Source organism: Antedon mediterranea, chromosome 8 (assembly GCF_964355755.1).
Source record: "Antedon mediterranea chromosome 8, ecAntMedi1.1, whole genome shotgun sequence".
Classification (NCBI taxonomy): Eukaryota; Metazoa; Echinodermata; class Crinoidea; order Comatulida; family Antedonidae; genus Antedon; species Antedon mediterranea.
The window spans coordinates 4,467,393-4,494,539 of NC_092677.1; the positions used below are offsets into that span (position 1 = coordinate 4,467,393).

Here is a 27,147-nt window from a genome sequence, read left to right on the forward strand (position 1 = left end):
GAAACGCCGACTGGTGGACTAATTTAAAAAAGACAATACATATACAGACTTGGGGCAGAGATGCTACAAGGTACAACAACGTAACTTTGGTTGGGACCCGAAGTAATTGTAATGACATCTTTTAACATAATTTCTCTAATAAAAGTTTACTATTTAATATTGATTGTGTTGACCCCTATTTGACAGTTTTAAAGTTTTACAATAGGATTTGTGATATTCATATGAAGTTTTCTTTTATGTTACTGTAAGCCTATACACTATTCTATTATGATGGGTTTCTCGCTCTGTTGAACAAAGAAAAAGAAAAAAAAAATTCCAAATAATTTTTCTTACCATAACAATGAAGAAGCAACTACACGGAGAAACCATGCATTGAAAGCGACAACGGCCAACCAGCGCTAAACAATTGAGATTGAAAATAACTCAAAGTAATGTTTTTGTATTAAGGCAGTGTACCGTAGCATACCAGTGGATGTATTTTGTAAGAATCACAACTAACTGTATAATAGCATATAAGACTAGAATCAGTTCTGTAATCATGGCCGAAAAAGAGGACACGGATCGCTTGGAAACATTTACATTTTCAGCGTTTAGAAACGCAGTTAAAGATATTATCAACGTGGGGTGTTTTTTGGTAAGTTACCGTGTATTTTTTGTTTTACTCTTGTCCTGATTTCTTGAGTTAAATTCGGTGACGTTTCTGGCATAGTGACATTTTAAATCTGCGAGTTGAGGAAGTGATATATGACCGGTGGAGCTTTCGACAAGTTGAGCCGCCGGCGGTGATTTCTATGAAACGCCCAGTGCGACATTTCGCGTAGTCTAGTGATTAAAGTAGTACGTGTATGTATACAAGTTCATCATGGTCTTTAGGTTTATTGTGTTATAAAAATCAATAATATATAATTACATATCTCTATTAAAATACTTTGTATAACTGAAGAAGTTGTTAAATACAAAGAATAAATCAATCATGTGTGTTGTTTATTCATTAATTCCAGACATTTTCAATTTGCCTCGAGTACCTAATGTTGACAGTATCCGTTTTGTTCTGTAGTCGTTTCGGGCAAAATGAAATGGCCGCCGTAACGTTAGCGCAAGCGGTAAGAATTTTTTTCTCTCATTTTTAAAGTCTCCAATTCAGGGGACACCTCTATTAAGGGATATTCTGTGAAATAAACAAGAGGAATATTATGTATACCTGGGTGGAGAGAGGCAACGTAAGTAAAGTGTGTATTGCTTTGGAGTACAAGAATGCGAGCGTTGGATTCGAACCCACCATCTCACGATCATGAGCTGTAGTTTCCAACACACCGTGTTACACGTTCTTTACATATACCAAGGTAAATTTATATTCAAGGGACACATATGACTTTGTTGGGTTCCAAAGGTACCTCCTTAATAAAGATTGTACTGTGTATGTAGGCCTCACTTACACGCGTTTCTTTAACATGTAGTAATCACCCGATTCTGCAGCTGTCACTAGGTAGGTCTTAACTGACCATTGAACGTCATCTAGATACGAGTCTAGATCAATAGCCAGATGAGATATACCAATTAGTGACAACTGAAGAAAATGAATGTGTCAAATCGTTGCAAGCAACTTGACTTGGCGAAAGCAGTAAACTTAGCATAGATCGTCTTTCAGATCTGACAGCCAATGAAGCGGGACGGGAGGCCAAATTGCTGTCCAGAATATGAATAGCAGCTACGCAACAATTAGTTGTATTGCAATTTGTTAAGCCATTTAATTATTAAGTTTTCTAAATTCAAATTGTTTATACCTTATATTATGTATTATTTTAAATTATAGTGGTTAAGCCTAGTTTGCTTCGTTCCTGCAGTCGGGTTAATGACAGTGTGTAGTACATACTTCTCTGTTGTAAGTATTACAGCTTTGTTTTTTAACTGTTACTGTGGGCTTATTTTTAAAATCTTGATTCCCAATCACAAGCAACATTTCAGATGTTCCATCGCGTCGTATTTTATCAAATAACTTTGCGTTGCGTCTTTAGAGTTATCTATAGAGGTGAAGTATCGCATTAGAAGAATGTAATATCAGGGGTACCCCAGGGGTCAGCTCTTGGCTCTCTTTTGTTTATATTGTATGTGAGTGATCTTGAATATGGTATAGAATCTTAAATTTTTCAATTTGCAGATGACAATACCATTTCAAGACCTATCCATGAATTAGAAAACTGTATAAAGTTACAGAGTGATTTAAATAAGATTTATGAATGGTCCGATGATGTAAGATGTAAAGCAATGTCTTGGATGGCAATGCTAAAACTTTAATAAGCACTAATATTACCTTTTATGACTTTATACTGTTGTTGTATGTGGGCACCTACTGAAATATCTCATATGTATAGACTTGAAAGGGTACAGAGAAAGGCCACTAGAATAATTATGTACAGAAAAGAAGGAAATTGGGACATTTCATATTTGTACTGGTTAAAGACCCTAAATATTTTTATAATAATGATGGAGTAAGAGCAGTTTTCTGTTTGGGCTCATGCCTATTACTTGCTCCTGGCAAGATAAAATGTAAAACGTACTCTTAAGAACTTTTGCCTAATAAATATTATTATTATTATCATAATTAAACAATTTTCAGAATATTTCTAACGCCGGTAAATATTATTTTACAGGGTCACGGAGCAAACCTCGGACGATCACAAGGAATCTACCTTCAAAAGATGGTGTATCTATCAATAATTGCGTCACTCATTTGTAGTGCGATACTTATACAAGTTGACTATTTTGTGCTTATTTTGAACAAAGAACCAGATGTAATTATGTAAGTTATAGCTTTTTAAATCAATATAGGTCTACTTTAATAACTTTATTAATCATTTTAAATACGATTGTGTTACACTCCGTTATGCATGAGTAATTAATGAATGACGTAATGCATAAATTGGCATAATATAGGCCTATGAGTAAGCATTGTATAACGAAGTCTTGAAGAATGCGTTATGCTTATTGTAAGAAGCTAGACTAGATGTTGTAAATTAAGTACGAATGGCAATACGGATTCAGCTGAACAGAATTACCTTACAGTTATAAACATTTTAGTGATAATTTTCAATCACTTAAAATTGTATATTTGTCTTTGCTATTAGATTGGTGGATATTTTCGTACGGACATTTATCCCAGGTACACTTGTAAGTGACGCTTGTTATAATAGTAATAATAATAATAATACAATATATTATTTGCATAATTAATGAGTTCACACGAGGACCTTTCGACTACATACTTCTCCCATAAAGATTGGTTCCAACTAGCGACGCAACGTAACGCAATCTACGCCACGTAGGAAAATGCCATTCTAATAATTGTGTTTGCCCCCGCCTGCGTGAAATCAAACTTGCGATGTTTGCAGCACTATTGCGTCCACTTGTGATTACGCAATACAGCACTTTGCGTCAATACGTCGCTGCGTTGCGTTCTAGTAGGAACTACATTTGAGAGTCACGCCATGTCAGTGCAGCGACAGTGGCTGTGCCTAAACTAGAACAACGCGGTCATTACCATGAAGCGAGTGAGTCTCGAATCCTTTATGAGATAACCCTTATTACGTCGGTACATTTGTAGGCATACAGTTCAGTTTAGTCTCCTAACCCTGATAGGGTTTTGTTGAGGCACCACTGGTGACTTTTTGTCAATCCTCATCCATCGATCTCTGTCCCCTGTAGCTCTTTGTGAGTCAACAAAGGTCAAACCTGTCCATTCCTTGATGTTGTCTTTCCATTTCAGGCCCGTAGCCAGAATGCATCAGAGGGGGGTTTTCTTGACACCAAGTATTTTGCGAGCGCAGCGTGCAACTGTAGGCTGGGGGCCAGGGGGCCGCCAAGGGCCCCCGGTCGGGGTCCAGGGGCCTTCGTCCCCTGGAAGCTTTGGCTCTCAGAGCAATTTCGGTTGTTTTAATAAGCTTATACAGAGACATTTTTTACCTACTAAAATCTGAGTTATGCAGAGAAATTATATAGTACAGTATTATGGAAGTTAGTAGTACTGATCATGAAATACAGCTTTATTGTTGCAAAAAAGTATATTATATTAGGCCCTTAAATAATTTCTTATCCTATAAACATAAAAAACATATAGTACCGTATATTTCGGTGTACAAGTCGCACCTGTGTATAAGACGCACCCATAACGGAGCCTGAAATATTAGTATTTTTTATGTAGTCGATGCATAAGACGCACTTATTTCTAGGCCGAAATTTAAACATTTTACAATCAAAACAATGGTATTTTAATAATAAAACAACGATATTTGAGACATATTTATTAGAATCAAATGATATAATTTTGTTTGATTGCCTTTATTACATCGTAATCAGTCTCTACTTCAACTGAACGTTCAATGAAAAGGGAAATCCCCATATTGTTTCAGTTACGATGCACTGTGTGGGTAGGGCTAGCCTATGTCTATTTAGGCCTAAGTAACTTTAATTTCATATTATTTAAATATATACCTTCTTATTGTGTGTATGACCATTATAAAATCAATCCAAATGATGTTCAGTTTTTTGGGCTGATAATGAACCAGGAATATCATGTTGGGTAGGCCTATATGAAAATCTTTCCTATTTCCATGCATGCATTACAGCAATATGAGGAGAGGAGAGCACTAACCATGTGCTCCTTGCCTGGTGTCCAGCACTGTTGGCCATATACACTATGAGATTAGGGGAAGACTTAACACAATAACAACACACTCTTTTAGATATCGCTTGACATACGAACTATTGCCTACATGATTATAAAATTATGTGATTGCTGACATAGAGATGTAATAAAAATAAACCACTGTGATCAAGGGAAATAGTTATTGTGTAATTAAAATGTGACACCACCGTAATTAATGGACTCTTCCATAAATGTGTTGCGCACCCGCGCGTTCAGAGAGTATTACTAGGCCTGGGTAGAATATCTAATGCGTACTGTAATATTAATACAGTCGAGGATGACAATTTACCTTAACTAAAAATTCAATAAACTTGTTACCACACTGTGGTTAGACAGAAGTGAGTAACTAGCTAGGCCTACATTGCAGAGTAGTACACTATTTTTAATTAATTTAAGTATTAGTAGGTAATTAAATTAATTAGGGTAACATTTAGAGGTCAAATTTGCGTGTCAAAAGTGCGTCTTATACACCGAAATATTCGGTAGGCCTACGTACACGTACCAATTTAACTCAGCACCATTTTTATTCAAGTTTACACAGTGAAATTCTTTGGTTTAATGAAAAATATTTCCAGGAAAAAAATAAAAATCCCCAAAAAGATTGAACTGAACTGAACGTGATCTTGTGCGTTCCGAAAAGCCCGGCCAAAGCACGCGATTGGTCAGTCCATTTTTCTGTCATATTTATAACCATCATTTGTCAACAATCTCTCGATCTGACGCTCAGCAGTGACTTTGACATCGGACAATCTGTATATTCGATCGATTTAAAAATAGTCAATAGAAGTATAGTAAAATGACCAAAAAATCTGCTATAATTGATAATTAATTGCACGATTTTGGAAGCGGGGCCTTTGTTTTTCAAGGGGGGTTCGCTGGTAAAAGGGGGGTTCGCGCAAAAAAAGGGGGGGGGGGGTTCGCCCGAACCCCAAAAAACCCCCCTGGCTACGGGCTCTGCCTCTTCTTTTCCCTTCTGGTACGGTACCCTGTAGGATGGTATTGGCCAGCCCACTATATCTCGACACGTGTACCACTCCAGCCTCCTACTTTTCACAATCGATAGCAGGTAGGCATACACTATGATAAGAAATAGAGTGGTTTTAATTTACTTCTACGTGTTAATGTCTGGTGGGAAGAGCCACTTATTTCTATTCAATTTCATTGCTTAATACAAGATATAATGTATCTCGTTTATTTTATAAGAATTTAAGCGTAATAGTTTTGTGTTTTGTGTATGTTGATTGTAGGCTGCGTTTTTGACATTTGGTCTTAGTCGAACATTACAGTGCAGGAATAAAATGGCCGTCACGGCAGTAGCAGCTACCATCGGTTTAGGTTCTGATGTGTTACTTAATTATATGCTAGTGTATGTGCTGGACATGGGATTCAGGTAAGTGTAGGCCTACAGCAAAATTATGACATTTACATTTTAGGCCTATTAATGTTTGTAGAATATATAGACGAAATGTACCACGAAATTAAGTTGAAGCATGCGTACACTTTTATTATAGTGCAGATAATTAAACATAAACATTCTCTTGATATAGAGGATCGGCTATTGCTGTGGTTGTGGCACAATACATTAATTGTATCATATTAGCAGTATATGTATACAAGTACGAAGATCTTGAGTGTAAGTCTATTATTTTCACTTAGCTAAATGGGGCGTGTAGTTTATCTAACTATTTTGAAGGTATTTGAAGTATAAGTATGGCACGCCATGTTTGTCAACATTATTTTCTTCTTACGAATCACTAAGATTTATCATCTCTTGTTCGTAATTTCAACTATTACAAAAAATTGTATCAACAGTTTTTTCTCTCAAATCTTTGGAGAACTGGGGTGAATTTTTCTCAATCGCCGTACACGGATGTCTTAACCTCGAAATAATGCAGTTTGCCATTGTGATTTCTTATATACTAGCAGGTATTGTAATTTTAACAACATTTGGTCAACATTTTTGTTGATTGTGTCCGTCCGTTCAAAAAGATGGTGTATCTATCAATAATTGCGTCACTCCTTTGTAATGCGATACTTATACAAGTTGACTATTTTGTGCTTATTTTGAACAAAGAACCAGATGTAATTATGTAAGTTATAACTTTTTTAATCAATATAGGTCTACTTTAACCACTTTATTAATCATTTTAAATACGATTGTGATGGCGCTAGTTACACTCCGTTATGCATGAGTAATAATGAATGATGTAATGCATAAATGGGCCTAAGCATTGTACAACGAAGTCCGGTAATGCGTTATGCTAATTGTAACAAGCTAGCTTCAGGGCATATTTATCGTAAACTTTTGTGGAAGGAGCAGGCAACTTTCTCGAGTTCCTTAGCAGAATGGACATTTTTAGTATACTTATTTTTATAGGACAATTTGGAACTCTTGGAATTGCAGTTGTAGGTGCTTTTGACATACTTGCATTGTATGTTTATCTCGTAAGTATGGTTCTTGTTAACAATAAATAATTATAAGTCAAACAGATTCCATAGTTCAACATGTACATTCTAGTATAGAAATCGGCTTCGCTTCGGTTACTCATGGACAATTGAAAATTAAACGAGACTTACCTGTAAGTTGAAGTTTAATTGTAATTCTATGAGTCATCAGCCGGGAGTGGAGGAGTTGTACGAGAGAGAGTACCGCGCATGCGTATGCCAGTCTTTAGAGCAGAATACAGGCTCAGTGAGGAGAGTGGAGGAGTCTGGGTCAGGGCCAAACCTCCACTCCCGGCTGATGACTCATAGAATTACAATTAAACTTCAACTTACAGGTAAGTCTCGTTTAATTTTCAATTCTATTTCGTCATCAGCCTATGTCGCTACGGAGTAGTACGAGACTTTAGAGCACAGTGAGCCAGTATTCGCAAAACGGTGGAAAAACAGATTAATAAACAAATTAACAGTCATTCAAGTCGTTTACATTCTTTTCAATAGAAAACATTTTATTACCACAAAACTATGTAGTACGATACTTTAGTCTGTAAACAATTAACTGAAATCACTGTATTTCCTGTATTATACACTGCTTACAGGAAAAATAACATTCAGGTAATAACACTGTAAAACATACCTTTGGATAGTAACTATAAGAAACATTAACTTTAAACAATGCAAACATGGTTTCAATAACACTTCATTTCTCGCTTGAGCATGACTCAAGAACTGCAGTACCATAATTAAAAGTAGGAGGTGCTATATGAATATAATATTTCTGAAAAGTTTCCTCCTTAGCCCAACCAGCTGACTTCATGATGTTGTTTAGATCAACATTTTTATTTAGAAGATGAGAAGCTGAGGCTGATCTGGTACTATGGGGCTTATATTGGACTGTGTCTATACCTGCATTACACATGAATTTCTTTACCCAGTGGGACACTGTATCCTTTGAAATCGGCTTATGTGGGGAAATGTAACTTAACAGTAGCTGTGCCTTATCCTGGCGAAAAACACTTGTACATGAAAGATATTCTGTCAACAAAGACACAATGCATAATTTTTTGTCAGATGGGAACGCATTGAATTCCAATGGCTTTTGATGTGAGCCAACCCGTGTATGCTTTAATTTTTCAGTTACATAGAAAACAATTTTATGATCACTCTTTTCCATATTTGCAATCGAGAGATTTAATATCGTCTGGCACCTTTGACCACTTAAAAGACACAATAAGAACGCCAATCTTTGTGATATTTCTTTCAGCGATGATTCTTGGATTGATGGTTGCCCTCTGATGTAATCTAGGGTAACATTGACATTCCAAGTATAACTGTACCTTGGTAAAGATGGGCTTTATGGTTTCTTATTCAAAAATACCCTTCATAAAGCGTTTCACAATAGGTAATTGACCAAAAGATGCATACTCTTGACCTACAGCAAAAAGAGAAAACAACATACTTCTAGCAGTATTAATAGAACTGTACGATAAACCTGAATTAAACATATCTGATAAAAACTCAAGTGGTAATGTCACATGTGGTGAAATAATGTCACAATTTTTTCTCTCACAAAATTCAAACCATCTGTTAGCCATAGTTTGATATATTGAACCTTTGTTCCTGCTCACCACGATGCTAGTATGATCAGGGAGTTTACAACTCCCTGGTATGATATCTATTGTGCCTGAGGTAAATCCCTTTGATAATAAGCTTCTGCTGATACATGACATATGAGCAGTCATAGTTTCTTGGGTAGAGGATGAGTCAAGCCCGGTTGTGCATGAATTTGTGTTTGCTTCCTTGAGTATCCCCAGCAGCATGGGGTACCACGATTGGGATGGCCAATCTGGTACTACTAGAATTCCCTACGCCTTGTCTTGTGTTATTTTCTGTATAACCCTGAGAACACAATTAAAAGGGGGAAAGCAATAAAATAATATATTTTGCCATGATATTGTAAACGCATCAATATCTGTTGCATATGGATCTTGCCTATAAGAGATGTATTTATCAAATTGTTTATTTAGTCTTGATGCAAATAAATCAATTGTGGGTAGAACATTAAGTTTCGTTAGAACCTCACATAAAGTTTTAGAATTTAGCATCCATTCTGTATCTATATTCTGTCTTCGAGATTCAAATCAGCAGTAACATTAAGCACTCCTGGTATGTGGATTGCAGTAATCCAAATATTATTATAATATTATGCCCAAATTGTCCATGTAATATCATTACAAGGATCACTGTGACATGTTCCATATTATTTATAATGGAAACAGCAGTAGTAATGTCAATCATGAGCTTTACCTGTTCACCTAGAACTTGTTTGGAAAAGGATTTCAGGCCAAAATATGCAGCTAATAGCTCTAAATAATTTATATGGTATTTTCTCTCATTTACTGTCCAATGACCACCTGTAGCGGCTTCACCCATTGCTACCACAACCAGAAAGGGAGGCGTCTGTGTAAATAGTTAAATCAATTGCTAAATGTCAAATTACATTAAAACATTGTGGTAGGTTTATCAGCCACCATTGTAGATCCTCAGTAGCCGAGGATGACAAACACATTTTAGAGTCGAAATTTCCTCTGGCTGTCTTTAAAGCATTCATCTTATCCCTCTCCACTGCCCGATAATGGCATTTACCATATTGTACAGCAGGGAAGCTTGACACCATATACCCCAATAATCTGTGCTATCTCTCGAATTGTTGGAGTAGGTGTTGCCAATATCCTGGTAATACAGTCAGTAAGTCGATCAATTTTGGACTTGTAATTTTCATATTACCTGAATTAATATTAAAACCTAAGAATGTGATACTTTGTGTAGGTATAAAACTGATTTTTCAGGATGTATGACAAAACCTAAATTATCAAACATCTTTATTGTTTCCATAATAGTATCAATGCATCTCTAATAATAGTAGATCATCAATATAGGCACATAAAATATGTCCTCTCTTTCTCAGAAAACTAAGTGGTGGTTTTAATAGTTTGGTGAATGTTCGTGGGCAAAAGGAAAGACCATTTGGATATGCTGTAAATTTATAAAGTTCTCCCTGATAGTGAAATTTTAGATACTTCGGAGAATCCTTGTGTATTCCCACACTATAATATGCATCCTTTAAGTCAATAGAGGCCATCCAACAATTCTTCGTTATCATACTTAATGCGGTATTGATTGTGTCCATTTTAAAGTGTTTATATTCAATATATTTGTTTAGTGATTTTAAATTTAAAATTATGAGTGCCCTATTATCTTTCTTAGGAACTGAAAAAATTGGAGATACATATTCCCCTGGTTCATATGCACATTTAACCAGTACACGTTTAGTTAACAGTGTCTGTATTTCATGTTCTACTAAGTTGATGTGATTCTTTACCAAAAAATTTGATGGACGTGTAATGGTTGGTGGTGGAGGACTTAAAAATTGTATTATTTCACCCTTCACTGAATTTAGGATTGTATGGTCAGAAGTTAGTTCTTGCCATTTTTCTATAAATTTTTTCAATTGGCCACCAACAAATGTTCTACTCGATAGCCTAAGTATTGTTTAAGATCATTTAACTCAGAGTGTGCTTTTACCTGTGAATCTATCGCCGGTAATTTGTCGATATGTCTGAGGGTTGTACCCTCTCTGAGGTAAACAAGGCCAACAGCCATAAGTCGCGCGCTAAAACGCATAGTGATACCAGACCGACCGACATAGTGAACTATAGAGTCGCGTCCACGCGACTAAAAAGGTCTTCTCTGTGTAGTGTATGGGGCATATCTGCCTACTTCTCCCTGGTTTTTCATAATCCTCCCTTCCAGTTTTGAATCAGTCATAACCTGTTTTAAGTCATTGCCAAATAGCATTCTTTCAGGTTTGTTTGTTCTTAAACAGGCCCGTAGCCAGGGGGGTTTTATGGTTCGGGCGAACTCCCCCTTTACAGCGAACCCCCCTTAACCAACTGCGAACCCCCATCCCCGACATGCCCAATACCTCACCCTCATCTCCAAAAATCCACCAAATACGTGCCCCACAGTACAAAAAGTTGTTTGTAAATTGAAAAATTCGTAAACTTGTTCGTGAACCTTCTTCTCTGTATGAGCGTCAACTAGTGATACGTGTCTGTAAATTTCTAAAAGCTGCAAATGAATTGCCGATTTTAACCTGAAAAATAAATGTTTGGTCCCTGCATGTAACATGATATTGACGCGTCTCATAGCGAGCTGGCGCACGAACGATTCGTACAAAGGACACCGCCAGACAACTGCGTACCTATAATTGTTTAGATCACTGGCAGTCAGGCAGCATGCATAAAGTATATAGCCTTCCGACGTACATCAGTATTTATGTGTGACTATGAAGTATAATGTATCATAGAGGATTATAGTGAATATTAATATTTTACACTATAATATCTATGGTATCAAGTACTGTAGTTCACATTATGGCATCCGATTATTTTTTCCTAGACCACCAGCCGATACGTACTAAAATGTATCAATATCACCTATTTACATATTTATATTCCTCAACAAATTGCTGTAAATAAATATTATAGATAGAGCTAGCAAATAGCATTTGCCTTCACCCAGTGTGCTTTTTTCGGGGCTGCTCCTAGATATACGTTCGCATTGAACTTGAACGCAAAACAAAATACGGAGTAAATGATCAAACAATCGGCGGTTCCGCACAGAGCACGCGCATCTAACATACGGCAACAAATAGTTATCGTCATTTAAATTATCGACGTGTTTGAGGAGGAGGAAAAAAGTACGATCTTTTTGGTCATTGGTTATATAGCATGCTGCACGAGAGTGTCTTTTCCGGCCATCTAGGGGTGTCATTTAACAAAATTCGCTTCGCATCAGGCTGGGGGTGGTGGGGGAGGGGGGGGTGGGGGTTGACCCAAATATTTAATGTCCGAACCCCCCCTTGACAGATCCTGGCTACGGCCCTGTTAAACATGCATTTTTGAGGTCTGTGCTTAGTAGCGGTCTTAATGTGTCCCTCCTTTTATATGATAACTCTTTGTTGACAAAACCCAAGAGGGCTACAGAGTCAAACAGGCAGGTAGCTGTTAGCATATAATCAGGAGCATTTTTGGATTTTTCGATACAAATAGCAATGGCACTTGTGGCCTTTACGACGGAGTCCTGTAGGGCTGCTACACACAGATCCCTTTATTTATTAAAAGACTTCAGTCAATTCCAAATTTGGTCATTTACTTTTGGTACATATACTTCTTTTAGATTACCAGGTATCTAGACTCAGTGCAGATTCAAATTTAGCATTTATTATCTTTGCGATTTTTTCCGATATGTCAGGCCCAACAGTGTTGTCAACACATAGGGACGTATCTATTAGATTAAGGATGGAGTCTACATTTTCCTCCTCCACCTCTTCAAAATCATCCCCTCCGAATATGCTCAAGGCCTCGTCCTCCGATATGGGGCAATTATTTGAGTTATCATTAGAGGTATGTGCTGCATGTGCAGTATTTGATGCTTCCTGTGAAGCTGGAGTGTATGCTTCCTGTGAAGCTAGTGTGTATGCTTCCTGTGAAGCTGGTGTGTTAATTGCTTCATTTGAAGACAATTGAATAGGCTTGGCTCTACTAAGCTCGCCCAACAGTGTATTAGTCTCTGTCATACTACGATGCATTGCAGCTAACACATTTACAAGCGATGAGCCCTTCGCTGTAGTGTTGGCGATAGCAGCGGGGTCTCTTCGGGATCCGTCTCTTCATCGCCTACTACGGCGGGAACCGCGCCGGCAGGAAAACCCTCGCTTGATCTAGCTAGGCCTAGCTAGGGTTTACGATGAAATCGGTCGCGTCTGAAATCGGTCGCGTTTGAAATCGGTCGCGATAAAATCAACTTCCGGTATTTTGTATGGCGCGCCGCTAGAGCTATACTTTTGATTATACATTTAAAACATAGGTAACCAAATCAAGACACGTGGAAATATAAGGAGGCAAGGAAAACAAAAGCAATTAAAATCGCTGTAGCTCACAGGCTTGCTTATCCATAATAATTCCGAATAAAGCACTTTTTCTATAATTTGACAGTATGAAAAATACGAATTTACGTATATATCGTCGGCGATACTATAGATTTTAATTTGAATATCTTTTATTTCTTCATTTATAATAATCATTTAATGTAAATAATTAAGTAAGTGCAACTCAGTGTCTCGCATTCATACGTCGTTCGTAAATCTAAATGTTTAAATATCAGTGCAGATTACCTCTTTGAGAATCGTGTCCACATTATCCATACATTATTATGTGAGTGAGTGGCCGAGCGGTTAAGACAGTGGAACCGTAATTACGTAGCCATAACATCGGCAGGGGTTCGAGGCTCACTCACTCCATGTTTCTGGTGGTAGAACGAGTCTTCTCGGATAAGGACTATAAACCGTAGGTCCAGTGTACACATCTAGCTCGTGTGCACTTTAAAGAACCTAGTGTAACCTTGACGTCACGTGCGGTTCTGGGAGTCAAAACGAATTAAACGCGTTCACAAAGGTATAGATATAAATAATGTTTATTCAACACGGCAATGAAACGAACGATTTGACAAATTGGTAAAACGATTGGTTGAATGGTCGAACAATTGGTTGAGCACACAATGGATAGATGTTGAACGAACACACAGCAGTGGAACGAACGATAGATCGAACGGTTTAAACTGTAAATTAATGGATAATTAAAGCCGTCATTGTAATTAAATAATCAATTGGTATAACAATTGGAACATCTAAGCTAAATAGCTCAACAATCATATTAAACTAGATTTATAGAAAATGATCGATTCATCATTACTGTATTACCATTACTTCAATTTAACAGTAGGCCTAGCCTAGGCCTAGATTATAGTATAATTGAGTCAGTAATTTGTAATTATCTAGTAGGCTACAGTTAAATGATACAAAAGATTATATTATCTAAATATAAAGCATCATAAACTTACATCTGTTTCTTCACCAGAACCTATAGATTACAGTACATATTTTTAACTATCAGTGTATTTATCTAGGCTATGAACTATCCCAAAGAACAACTCTGAGAAAATCTGCCCGTTACTATGGCAATCTGACCTTACTAGGAGAAAAGTCACCTCTTGCTCACCAAACATGAAATAGAGGGCGACATTATACTATTCAAAGTTAACATTCCGGCCCCTTAAAGGCACCGTATGGATAGCCTTTACATAAAAATAAACATGTCAACAAAAACCTAACATTGTTAAAATTTATAAGGAAAAGATAAATTCCAAAATTGGATCTTATAAAACGCAGAAGAACAATCTGTAATGTTCAAAAGTTCATATTTCCAATTAGTTGGTCGCATTCTCAAGAAGGACCAGTTTGTCAATTGGTCTCACAAGCGTTGATGTGTTTGTCTTTACTTTCACTGACCGTACAAGTCCATCCTTTTGGTTGCTGTACACTTCAAGAACTCTTCCCAATGGCCATGAACTTCGTGGTGTGTTTTCGTCAAGAACAAGCACAACATCGTCTACAGCAAAGTTTCTCTTTTGCACATTCCATTTTTGTCTTTGTTGCAGTGACGGTAAATACTCCCGTACCCATCGTCGCCAGAACACATTTGATAAGTACTGTACTTGTTTCCATCGTCGACGATACATATCCTCCTTTGAAAAGTTACCAGGAGGTAAGCTGTTCCCTCCTCGCAACAGCAGTAAATGATTCGGAGTTAAAGGCGTCATGTCACGAGGGTCATCCGATATCTTAGTAATCGGCCGACCATTAACAATAGCCTCTGCTTCACACATTAAAGTGTTTAGGCCTTCATCATCAAGCACTTGTTGTTTCAGCACAGCCATCATGACTTTCCTCACTGTCCGAATACAGCGCTCCCATACTCCTCCATGATGAGATCCCATTGGTGGATTGAATAACCATTTCACATTTCGTTGCAACAAGAATTCATGGATTTGTCCTTGATTCCACTCTTTAATTGCTTTATTCAGTTCCTTCTCTCCCTTTTTGAAGTTTCCTCCATTATCTGATCGAATCTCTTCTGGCTGTCCTCTTCATGCTATGAATCTTCTCATAGCATTCATGAATGACTCCGTGTCAAGTGAGTTTGAAACTTCGATGTGGATTGCTCGTACAGTGAGACACGTGAAAAGGACACCATATCTCTTCACATTTGACCTCCCCCTTTTTACTTCGAATGGGCCGAAGCAGTCAACACCAACGTACGTGAACGGTGGCTTCGAAGGTGTTACTCGGTCTTGCGGAAGTGAAGCCATTTTTTGTTTCCCAACTGATGATTGGCGTCTCTTACAGCTGAAACACTCGTTTAGAACTTTCTTCACTGCAGTACGTGCATCAATCGGCCAGAACTTCTGTCGAACTAGGGACAGTGTGTATTCTAGTCCACTGTGTCCTGATAAATGGTGATAGTATGTAGTAATGAGCTTCACTATGTGGTGATTCTTTGGTAGGATTATCTGATGTTTCATGTCACCGTTGATAGGTGAATTTTGAAGACGGCCCCCTACTCTGATCACTCCCTCACTTAAGATGGGATCGAGTTTGTAGATCTTGCTGGATTTTGGTAGTGCTCGTTGCTTTTTGGTATTGCAGGGTTGAGATAGGCTTACATGCTTCAGGCAAACTTGCTCGTCTTCAAAGCATTTCTGTACATGCTTCGTGATAGCAATTTCAGCACCTTTCATCTCCAAAACATTGATTGGATCAACTGTGTCATTTCTATTAAATGAAACATCGTCTCCAGCCTTACGCCTGCGAACCACTTCTCGTAACTTTTCTTTGTACCTCAAAATCCATGCAAACGACTTCTTCAACTTCTCCAATGATGAGTAGTAGTTAATGACTGATGAAATCGAGTCAATTACATTTATACCAGTAGCACAGACTGTGGATTTTGCCTTTACCTCTGGGTCATCTTGTGGGATTTCACCCATGTTTGCTGGTCTTTGTGGCCATGTCCTCTCAGGTTGCTTTAGGAATTCTGGACCTTCCTTCCAACGTTGATTGATCAGTAATTCATTTACTGTCATACCTCTTGATGCTTCATCTGCAGGGTTGTGTAACCCATCCACAAATCTCCATTGACTTGCGTCACTTTGATCAAGTATGGTTGTGACTCGATTAGCTACAAACGTCTGAAATCGTGTTTCCTTGTTTTCTAAATAGCGTAGAACACATGTGCTATCCGTCCAAAACGTACAACTATCAATAGGTGTTTGCAGTTCTTGTTTAATCATTTTGTCTAATCGTGTGGAAACAACAGCTGCCGATAACTCCATTCTTGGTATAGTCATCGTCTTGAGAGGAGCTAACCTGGATTTTGCCATCACAATAGCACAACTGATGTCTCCATTTACATTGATTTGTCGAAGATAAGATACTGCACCATATCCATGACTTGAAGCATCTGAGAAGTGATGTAGTTCTCGTTTAACTACATTTTCAAAGTTTAGAGGCTTGAAGCATCTTGGAATGCTGAACTGCTCCAGCTTAGGAAGATCCTGGAGCCAATCCTCCCACCTTGCTTTGCAAGCATCTGGAATCTTGTCATCCCATCCTAAACCCTTTTGGCACAGTTCTTGTTGAATGGCCTTTGCAGGCAAGATGCATGGACCAACAAATCCAAGTGGATCGTACACCGAACTTGTTATTGATAACATTCCACGTCTTGTCGCTGGACGTTCTTTCTTGTTGATACTATAACCAAATGTGTCAGTTGACAGGCTCCATTTGACACCTAATGCTCGTTCAGTTAACATCATGCCACCGAAGTTCAGATCCAAGTCCTTCACCGATTTTGCCCTTTCGGCATCCGGAACTGATTCAATAACATTTATTGAATTTGATGTCCACTTTGTCAGACGGAACCCGCCCTGGTTTAGTAGTTCCTGAAGTTGTTTGATCAGTTGTTTGGCTTCTGGCTCTGTCTTTACAGAATGAAGACAATCATCCACATAAAAGCTTTCCTTCGCTGTTTTGATTGTCTCTGCATCAAAGTCATCTCGGTTGTCTTCTGCATTACGTTTTAGTGCATAGTTGGCGCAGCTGGGAGATGACACACCCCCAAACAGATGAACCATCATCTTGTACTCTTCAGGCTGCTTCTCGGTATTGCCATCTGGCCACCAGAGGTATTTAAGGTAGTCTGAATCATTTTTTCGTACTCGTACCTGGTAATACATCGATTCAATGTCCGCCATGAAAGCGATTTGTTCTCGCCGGAAACGGGTTAGTACCCCGACTAGTGTGTTAGTAAGGTCCGGCCCCTGTAGAAGCTGGTCGTTTAATGATGTGCCTCCATATCTCGCCGAACAGTCAAAAACAACACGTACCTTGTCAGGTTTTTGAGGATGAAATACTGGGTGATGTGGTAAGTACCATCCTTCAGGTACCGAACCATTAACTTCCACCTTATCAGCATAGCCCTTTCTTACCAAGTCGTTCATGAACATGCGATATTTCTCAAATACAATTGGATCATTGTCTAGACGTCGTTTGAGGGACTGAAGTCTGCGTTCAGCTTGTATTTTGTTGGTCTTGGTTTGGTGGATAAGACTTCCATGGTAACGCAATCTCATAATGTCCATCTTTCAAAACAGCGCTTTTTTCCATAATTCGCAATGCCTGTTTGTCATTTTGCGACATCGCAGCCTTCGGGTTGTACAGGCTGTCATTGAATTCTAGATTACAGTAGTCCTTGAACTGTGTTGACAACTCTTCATGTGAATCAATGTAGTTAGCGCAGTGTGTTGATCCAGAGTTCTTCCTTCCCAATGGGCCGTTGACAACCCAGCCAAATATTGTTCTAGTGGCAAATGGACCACCATCGTGGCATTCGCGTACTTCCAGCGGTTGTAGCAATTCTGGCACATCACTTCCAATGAGAATACCAATATCTGCATTTATTTTATCTACTTTAATCCCAGCTAGGTGAGGCCATTTGTTGATGTCATCTGGAGTAGCGATCGTATCGGTAGAAATTGGTAGGGTTTGCACTGAATAGACGTTTGGAAGTAAGACGGAATGTCCATGATTTAAATCCAAAATCTCCAACTTTGTAAGTTCACACTGGATTGGTCTATTTACTCCGTTCATGGTTGTCAATGATAAGTCTACAGTATTCGATGATATCCCTAATTGCTTTAGTAGACCAGTGGTGCAGAAAGTTGTGTTGGATCCACTATCAAGAAATGCATAGGTTTCTACAAGCTTGGCACTTCCTGGAGCCTTGACTCTCACAGGTACGGCAGCAAGACCAGTAACGGTTGATGTGCTTCTCGATGCCGACATGTTGACCTGTTCACCACTGAAGGTTGCTGGAGATGTCTGAACTGGTTGTACAGCAACAGTACCAGCATTACTTGCAGTCTCACCTTTGGGATGTAAATATGTTGAGTGTTTCTTCGTGCATCCGGATATTTTGCAGAAACTTTGCTTTTGACAATCTTTCACAAAATGTCCAACTGTAAGACAGTTGATACAGATTTTCTTGTCATTTACACATTTCCATCGGTCGTTGAGTGACTTCCGTCGGAACTGCTCACATCTGGAGAGCCAATGGTCCTCACAGCATAGCGGACACGTTGGTTGTGATGTTACAGGTGTGTTTGACTGAGAATTGTGAACGGCATAACTGCTAGATTTGTGGTTGGTCGATAATTTATCCGAATTTGGAGAATTGGTAGACTTTACTGGCTCTATTTTACCAAAGACTGGATGAGTTGCTACCCTAGCCTTATCGGTGACAAACTTGGTAATATCCTTAATGTTTACATCTCTCTTTTCCTTTACGATGATAGTGTCAACCACTTCCCGCCATCTTAGCCTTAGTCGATACGGAAGACGTTCAATGATTTTCCGAAGATTGTCAGGATTATCTAGCTTGCTAAGGTATCCAATTTCCTGAAGTGTATTTGCACAGCTTGTTAGTTGAGTAGAGAAGCGTTGTAGAGCTATGCCATCCTCGACTTTGATAATCGGCCAATCCAGCAAGAGTTGAACGTGGGCAGCAGCTATCTTGTATGCTTGTCCATATCTTTCCTTTAGCAGGCGTCTCGCCTCAACATATCCTTTATCATCACTCATCGATAGACAGCTTCTCATCAACTCTTGTACAGCCCCAGTCGTGTACTGTACCAAGTAGTGCAGTCTTGCACTCTGGCTCACAGTTTTGTTCTCAACAAGATGTTTGAATGAAGTGACAAACTCGCAGTATTCAGCAGGATTGCCACTGTATAACTTCATTGACGGGTTAGGCAAGGTAAGCGCAGTAACACTTTGTTGCTGTTGTTGGACGATCTGTCTCAATGCTTCATTTTGCTTATCTTGTGCTCTCATCATTGTGGATGCCAGTCTATCTATGGCATCGATCTGCTTGTGTTGGTGGAATACAGGAGCATCCAGATTAAATGGTTGGAACACTGCTGGTTGAGGTGTAGGCTGCCACAGCATAGGATTCCCTAACAGTTCTGTCTCCTCCTTTGGAACATAATCTGCTCGATAATCAGGAGCAAATCGTTGGTCGGGCAGATTTCCTGATGGAAGTTTGGGAGTGGTTGTTTCAATTTGAAGCTTTGGTAGAGAAAGATCTTCGAGTTCACGATCTACTGCCTCATCCTCGTCCTGTTCAGCTTCGTTGTAAACTTTGTCGGCAGCTTCAATTGCCCCGATTTCAATTTGCAATTCCACATCAGCCTTCTTTTGTTTGAGCACCAATTCCTGCATTTCCAAGTCATGCATTTCTTTCTGTCTGGCAGCTCGTTCCCTTAATGCTGCAGCTTCAGCCTTAACCCGGATCCTAGATCTGCTGCTCGATGATGAGCGTTTGGAGCTTACGCAACTCACTGAATCACTTGGTTCAACGTCAAACATCTTAGAGATAGATTATTGCAGTAGAAGATAGATTTTAAACTTATGTAACCTTGACGTCACGTGCGGTTCTGGGAGTCAAAACGAATTAAACGCGTTCACAAAGGTATAGATATAAATAATGTTTATTCAACACGGCAATGAAACGAACGATTTGACAAATTGGTAAAACGATTGGTTGAATGGTCGAACAATTGGTTGAGCACACAATGGATAGATGTTGAACGAACACACAGCAGTGGAACGAACGATAGATCGAACGGTTTAAACTGTAAATTAATGGATAATTAAAGCCGTCATTGTAATTAAATAATCAATTGGTATAACAATTGGAACATCTAAGCTAAATAGCTCAACAATCATATTAAACTAGATTTATAGAAAATGATCGATTCATCATTACTGTATTACCATTACTTCAATTTAACAGTAGGCCTAGCCTAGGCCTAGATTATAGTATAATTGAGTCAGTAATTTGTAATTATCTAGTAGGCTACAGTTAAATGATACAAAAGATTATATTATCTAAATATAAAGCATCCTAAACTTACATCTGTTTCTTCACCAGAACCTATAGATTACAGTACATATTTTTAACTATCAGTGTATTTATCTAGGCTATGAACTATCCCAAAGAACAACTCTGAGAAAATCTGCCCGTTACTATGGCAATCTGACCTTACTAGGAGAAAAGTCACCTCTTGCTCACCAAACATGAAATAGAGGGCGACATTATACTATTCAAAGTTAACACCTAGTACATCTTTCGAGACGAGTAGGGGGTTACCCCGGTGTATTAGTACATCACAGCCACTGATCACCAACTGGGCCTTCTGGGAGACCAGTCTTTGACTGAAGAGGTTACCCAGTATACATATAAATTTCAATCAATCAATTATTCGCACATCTATCATTGTACTGTACATCATAGTCCTCTGTAGGCCGGTAGATTGATTTATAACGGCATAGGCCTATTATCTATATATTTCATTAATATCCTAAAACGTAGGCCAATTGTTTGCATAATAAAAGACACGACAGACGTATATTCTCTATATAATATATTAATTACAGTACATATAAATAGAGGTAAATTATTATATGCCTAATATAACATTATGCCTAATATAATATTTAAACGTGTTTAGAAATGGCCATTTTGAAAAGACAGTCCTTCTCCGAGACCTGTGAAATACAAAAAAAAATAAATTAATTTAGGCCTAATGATTGATAATAAATATTTATTAACCAAGTAAAAAATATCCACATAAATAATCTAGTTCCTAAAAAATATCAATTAAATCTATATAAACGAAAAATGCATCGCATCCCGCCCGATCCATACAAAATAGCGCGACCGATTTCAAACGCGACCGATATAATCAAAAGTATAGCTCTAGCGGCGCGCCATACAAAATACCGGAAGTTGATTGCCTAGGCTAGTAGAAATGTAATCACTGTTCTCCATAGAGAAAACAAGAAATAACCTGTTCTAAAAAACGGTCTGTAGTGTCTATATACTTATCTGAATTGACCAGTCTAGGTGGAAAATCTACAAAAACTTTGAAACTGTAGTTTGGAAATTTATTCTATCTGATATAAATGAAAATGACTAGCAGCATGTACGTACATGAACGGTATAACTGGCATACGCATGCGCGGTACTCTCTCTCGCACTACTCCGTAGCGACATAGGCTGATGACGAAATAGAATTCTTATTCATACATCATTCATTATTTGTTTTTACACACCTACTGTTCTAAACTGAGTTCTAAGTCATCGTCCATGACTAGGCCGGCAAGCAATGTCACTCACAAAGGCAGAGTTGACACGGAGTAGAACGTCGTAGACGGTGATGCGCTAGCTTCACAGGCGACAACCTCGCGTGGCACATTTTACAAAAGTGATCGTTTATTAGTGCAAGATAATAAACGGCACGTGATGCGTAATTAACCAATAAAATGGTAATTATACACGTAGGTACACTCTTCCTTTTTATTACAATTTCTACTATCTTTCAGCTTTTAATGGGACTAAGCAGTTCCGTAACAATTTTAGTTGGCCAATACTTGGGAAAAAACGATGTCAAAAATGTGAAAATCACTGTGAAGGCAGCGTTCATTTTTCTATGTAAGTCAAACAGAGAAAGGAAATTCTTGATCGGACCTTAATCGATGGGGCGTAATCCCTCACCATACATTATATAAGTTACTGATAATGTACGCCTACGGTATGTTCTATGATGGGTCAGTAAAAGTAAAGGTAAAATTACCTGGTATGATTGTAAGTAAAAGAAACATTTTGTAGTATTTTCATAATTTATTAAGTGTTTATAAACCTAGACTGTGGCACACCCATTGAAACGAATGATAGTTTGGTCCTGAAGGGGAATGATATTCTGTATTTTTGTAAACAAGAATATTATATTTCTGTGTTTTAGTTGGCGTTGCTGTCGTTGTTGGTCTTCCTCTCCTCTTATTACGAGATTATGCTGGATATATTTACACCGATGATAGGTATGCATGCAAATTAATAAGATACACCTGTTTAAAACGAAAACATTCGATAAACGAATAACAGTTGGTTTGACAAATTTCTCAAAAAAAGAAAAACTGTCAGACATTTCAGGACAAAGAAAATCGTCCCCAGAATTGTGAATTGTCCACAATTTACGAATTGATCGATCCACAAGCGACAGTTGAACTAAACAATCGCTTGTGATTGGTCAATTCACTTGCGTTGCGTTACGTCCTTGCGTCGCTAGTGGGAACCACGCTCTATTGGTCATTTACTTGGGTTGCGGCTCACGTCACTGGTGACTGGAAATAAACCTAACTTTGTAAATATTTAACATTAAAAATGAATTGTTATACAAAGTAGGACATTTTAAATATAATTCAATTCTTTTCCTTATTTATAGTGAAATAATAGCGACATTTTCAAAGATAATACCTTTATCTGTGGTAATGGTTTTCTCGGTAACAATCGAAGTAAGTTTTCTTTTGTTAACAATATATTTCTGTAAGATGCGTCTGGCGTTAGACTTCGTCGATGGTTATGTCCACCCTTATGTCCGTAGGCAAGACTTTACTTACATTTTCCAATCTCTACCTATGAGAATGGGTACATGTTAGGATCAAACACAATTGCGCTGATTAATATAATAATATCCTGGATTTATATAGCGCCTAATGTTGCGAAACCTCTACATTATTACCCCAGTCATTTTTTTCTGATCAAACACGTATGAAAACATACTCCCAAAATGCAGCTAGTAATCAGCGGAAAGTTGTGTCTTGATCTAACCGGGTTCCCAAATATATAGCTGGGTGGAGAGAGACAAACGTAAGTAAAGTATCTTGCCTAAGGATACGGCAAGAGTTGGTTTCGAACCTCGTTAGTATTCGAACATCCAATACACTGCCCACTAGCTGGAACATCATGGGAGTATGTTTCCATAGGTTTACATGCTCTGAAGCATTGTGCATTTAGCGCTATTGTTGGTGTGTGCTCCAACCTTTATTAGCAATACGCCATTTTAACATGCATTCATGGAAATCTTCTTCTTTTCTCATTCTATCAGGGAATTAACAAGGCAATATTAAAAGCTATTGGTAGACAGAATATTGGGACTGTTACCAGCCTGATTTCCCATTCATGTGGACTCGCACTGTCTGTTTTGTTTGCATTTAAATTAGATTGGAAAGCAATAGGTATCGTCATCATCATCATCATCATTGTTTTAACCATTGTCCTCACAGCTCGACATAATCATCATCATTATCTTCATACTTATCGTCATTATCATTTTATCGTTGTCGTCTTTGCGACAGCACCATCATCGTCGTCGTCGTCATCATCATTATCATCATCAATATTCTTATCATCATTCTCACCCTTTGCAACGCAAAGACGTAACACAACGTAAGTGAGTTGGATTATTCGAACTCTCGCTTGTCATTGGTTAACACGCTTGCGATGCGTTTACGTCTATGCGTATTTTACGTTATTATTGCATACACGTAAAAAATAACTTATTTTTTTGCAGGTCTTTGTGCCGGTATTATATTTGGTACTGTTATAGAGGCATGCATTCTTCTTGTTGTATTAATGAACATAGATTTTACACAGGAAGCGGAGCTTGTGAGTTTGATACGGTCTTTTCAATTTGTCGGCGGCACGCACCATCGGCAGTATGGATTGAGTGTTAGAGTAGCTATACTAATTGTAAAAAAAACCACCATCTAGGCTACCTTCGTATTTCTTAAAATAAGACTTGTTTCGTTACCGTTAAGTGTTCGTTTTCTTTTACCATATTTTGTCCTTATTTAGGCTCTTGAAAGATGTCGTGTATCTGAAGAAGAATACTCGGAAATTGTGGATGATGTTACAAACGGAATGCAACTTAATAGCGTTCAATCAAAGGAAAAGTTACAAAGTGATGGGGAAGAAGAGTCAAGATCACTTATTGCGAATACCAAGTACAGATTGAGCAAGACAACAATTATTATTAGAACATTGAATTTTACCATTCCGATTTTTATTTTTCTATCAAGTCTTTTTATATACCTTTTCTAGCAAATCTTTTTATATACCTTTTGTAAAATATCTCACAAAGACAAGATAACTCTATGTTCAAATTCTTACACAATTTGAAATGTGGTTTCTTCTCAATGTAAAACTATAACAAAAATTAACATATATACACACAAGTCCGGGGAAAATGGCAAAAGGCTTCCTAATTTCTAGAAGTTTTATCAGATAAATCTTTATTGTTTACGTTTGTAACATGGCAACAGTGCAGATTTTAAAATTCCCCGCCCCATCCCCTAAGTAACATGTTAACATGGTGACATTTAAAATATATATAATATATAGTCAAAAGTTATTTGTATTACGCTGCATACAATAATTGAATTTAATTTATAAAAATGCAGATAATAGAAAAAAATAAATAACAATAAAATGTGTAAAAGTAATAAAATACAGATGTATAAAATGAAAATGTGAAAATGAAAATAAAAATGTGAAAATGAAAATGTGTATAATATAAAGTGAGATTAATAATAATAACAGGTTGTACTGAACGCAAACTGGCAGGATATTTTGAATATTTTTTGTTCATTTTCCACGAACTGGAGACGAAGACATATTACGACCCTTTTATTTAAATTTATTTGGATAGACCTCCATGTAAATTCATTAAAGGCTATAATGATTGTTTTATATTTTAATATGTGATAGTAGAAAATCATTGTGTATAATGAGGACTATGAATCTGATATTTACTTGCATTCTCATCTTTTTTAAATTTTATTTATAATGCTGGTAATGAATTTACTATTGAAAAAGTCATGTGTCCACTTATCTCAAATTGTGGCACACCTCTAACCTTGGTAGAACTGACTGTGTTCTATATGAGTACATTTAATTTGCCATATAGTAGTGTTTCCACCATACTTCAACCTGGTAATTGAATACATTTCATCGGGGTAAAATTATCACCTTTAACATAAAGTATCCTCCTGAAACATGTATTTGTACTGTACTTTTCTACTATTCATTTAATTACTTAATACTAATTTGGGTGATTTATGTCTAACTTCAGGAATGATCTGAGGCTAGAAGAACGAATTTCTGTACATATAATTTATATAAAAAATAAACCAATGTTTTCCTAAAAATTTAACCCCTAGGTTGATAACTAACAAAGAAATTATTGAAATTGTGTTCTCACAATATATGTGTACTGTATCTACATATGCATACTGCTGTACTTGTTTTTAACCGCATAATGGCATTTAAAAAAAAGAATGTTTTATAATTATTATTTTATTTCCAAATATTAAAGGTCTGAAACAGAAACTAAATGTTACCAAACTATGTTTTTGAAAATCTCTATGATATAATATAATAATATGAACATAATATTAAATTATATTGACTATTTTTGATAATCATCATGTCCTTATAAATTCATTTATATTTCTTTTGTGTAATATAGTTCATATATTATGTATTAAATAAATTTGTAAGGCCCTATACTGTTTATATTTAAGGAAAGTTTATATACACTATTATTTTATGCCTACCAATATTAGTATTAATTGGTTATAATTTTGTCTAATTGCATTGATTTTTTGTATAGGCCAATGGCATTAATGTTTTCTCAAATCAAATTAGCCTAATAATGCCATATTTAGAAACATAATTCATTGATTTCTGATATTCTGTACTTGTGTATGCATTTCTAAAATAGTAGTATTTTATTTCATTTCATTTATAATGTATGTATAAACTTTTATTCAGTTTTTTTTGACATTTTTAAGTTTAAAAATTATTAAAATACCTATCTACCTTTCTGTTATTGTTACTATTATAATATTTTTTGAGGCAGATTGATTTCAATAAAAAAAATTTAAACAATTAATTTGATTTATACTGTACTATGTTAGTTCAGGAGATGAAGTGTGTGTTGGTAGAATCTGGTGTGTTGGAGGTTGGTGGTGATGTGAGGTGTATTTTTGTCACTTTAAGACCTAAATTAGATGTTTTCTGAAGAAAATAAGTAAGTGGATAGGCTTTCAAACAACTGCAAGAAGATTCACACAAAAATAATTACTTCCCAATAAAATAGTATGTAACAGTGTATATTACACTGGATTGAATAAACTCGAGCGGAAAAATAACACACATAACAAATCATTCATTTCCTTGTCGAAAAGCGCCCTCTCTAGTTTTCTATTAATTTATTAATAATTATTATTAATTAATGAGTAATATAAACTTATTTTTAACATTTAATGCTGGAAGCTGATTCTACTCCTAACAAGGTGTCATACCTCCAAATTTCGTCAACGTATTCAAAGCACTTCAATAAATATCACATTGAACATTAAAAATTAGGGTTATGGATAGAATTTTGCTTAAAAACATACAAAAAACATCGATAAAAAATACTTTTCGAATTGAAAAACATTTGAAACTTCTTTTATATGTTCAATATAGGTTGCTCTATTCACAGAAACAAAATTTCATTCATGAACGTTTTTTGTTGGTTGTTTTTTTCAAAATCGTTATTAGGTTTAAAAAATGCATTGGAATTGTATGGTCTTTCAT

General features: G+C 37.0%; 3 protein-coding genes across 4 annotated transcripts; 1 reads left to right on the forward strand and 2 right to left on the reverse strand.

The window, feature by feature from the left end:
* Nucleotides 1–498: 498 nt before the first annotated feature.
* On the forward strand, nt 499–26,700 carry LOC140056761 (multidrug and toxin extrusion protein 1-like). Of its 2 annotated transcripts, XM_072102233.1 has the most exons (15): nt 499–634; nt 1,002–1,103; nt 1,814–1,882; nt 2,652–2,800; nt 3,126–3,168; nt 5,950–6,092; nt 6,250–6,335; nt 6,515–6,628; nt 7,080–7,147; nt 22,050–22,158; nt 22,469–22,544; nt 22,949–23,018; nt 23,612–23,741; nt 24,077–24,171; nt 24,361–26,700. In XM_072102233.1, exons 1-15 carry the CDS (start codon nt 539–541, stop codon nt 24,604–24,606), a joined length of 1,596 nt encoding a protein of 531 aa, XP_071958334.1. In that variant the 5' UTR covers nt 499–538; the 3' UTR covers nt 24,607–26,700. The 2 variants fall into 2 exon arrangements, with proteins under 2 accessions (XP_071958334.1, XP_071958335.1); XM_072102234.1 differs by lacking the exons at nt 22,949–23,018; nt 23,612–23,741 and having other exon boundaries at nt 24,361–24,489.
* On the reverse strand, nt 13,608–15,173 carry LOC140056376 (uncharacterized). The gene is made up of 2 exons (XM_072101734.1): nt 14,108–15,173; nt 13,608–13,825 (listed from the first exon to the last, which is right to left on the reverse strand). The coding sequence occupies exon 1, from the start codon at nt 15,041–15,043 to the stop codon at nt 14,474–14,476; it is 570 nt and encodes a 189-aa protein (XP_071957835.1). The 5' UTR covers nt 15,044–15,173; the 3' UTR covers nt 13,608–13,825; nt 14,108–14,473.
* Nucleotides 17,676–20,720, reverse strand: LOC140056992 (uncharacterized). Its single transcript, XM_072102524.1, has 2 exons — nt 20,579–20,720; nt 17,676–20,296 (listed from the first exon to the last, which is right to left on the reverse strand). Exon 2 carries the CDS (start codon nt 20,028–20,030, stop codon nt 17,676–17,678), a length of 2,355 nt encoding a protein of 784 aa, XP_071958625.1. The 5' UTR covers nt 20,031–20,296; nt 20,579–20,720.
* Nucleotides 26,701–27,147: the final 447 nt, after the last annotated feature.

Coding starts and splice junctions, on each gene's coding strand:
- LOC140056992 (XM_072102524.1), bottom strand. CDS start 20,030: ATGTTTGACGTTGAACCAAGTGATTCAGTGAGTTGCGTAAGCTCCAAA.
- LOC140056376 (XM_072101734.1), bottom strand. CDS start 15,043: ATGGGATCTCATCATGGAGGAGTATGGGAGCGCTGTATTCGGACAGTG.
- LOC140056761 (XM_072102233.1), top strand. CDS start 539: ATGGCCGAAAAAGAGGACACGGATCGCTTGGAAACATTTACATTTTCA. Junction 2,801..3,125: donor AAAGAACCAGATGTAATTAT/GTAAGTTATAGC, acceptor CTTTGCTATTAG/ATTGGTGGATATTTTCGTAC. Junction 6,093..6,249: donor GTGCTGGACATGGGATTCAG/GTAAGTGTAGGC, acceptor CTCTTGATATAG/AGGATCGGCTATTGCTGTGG.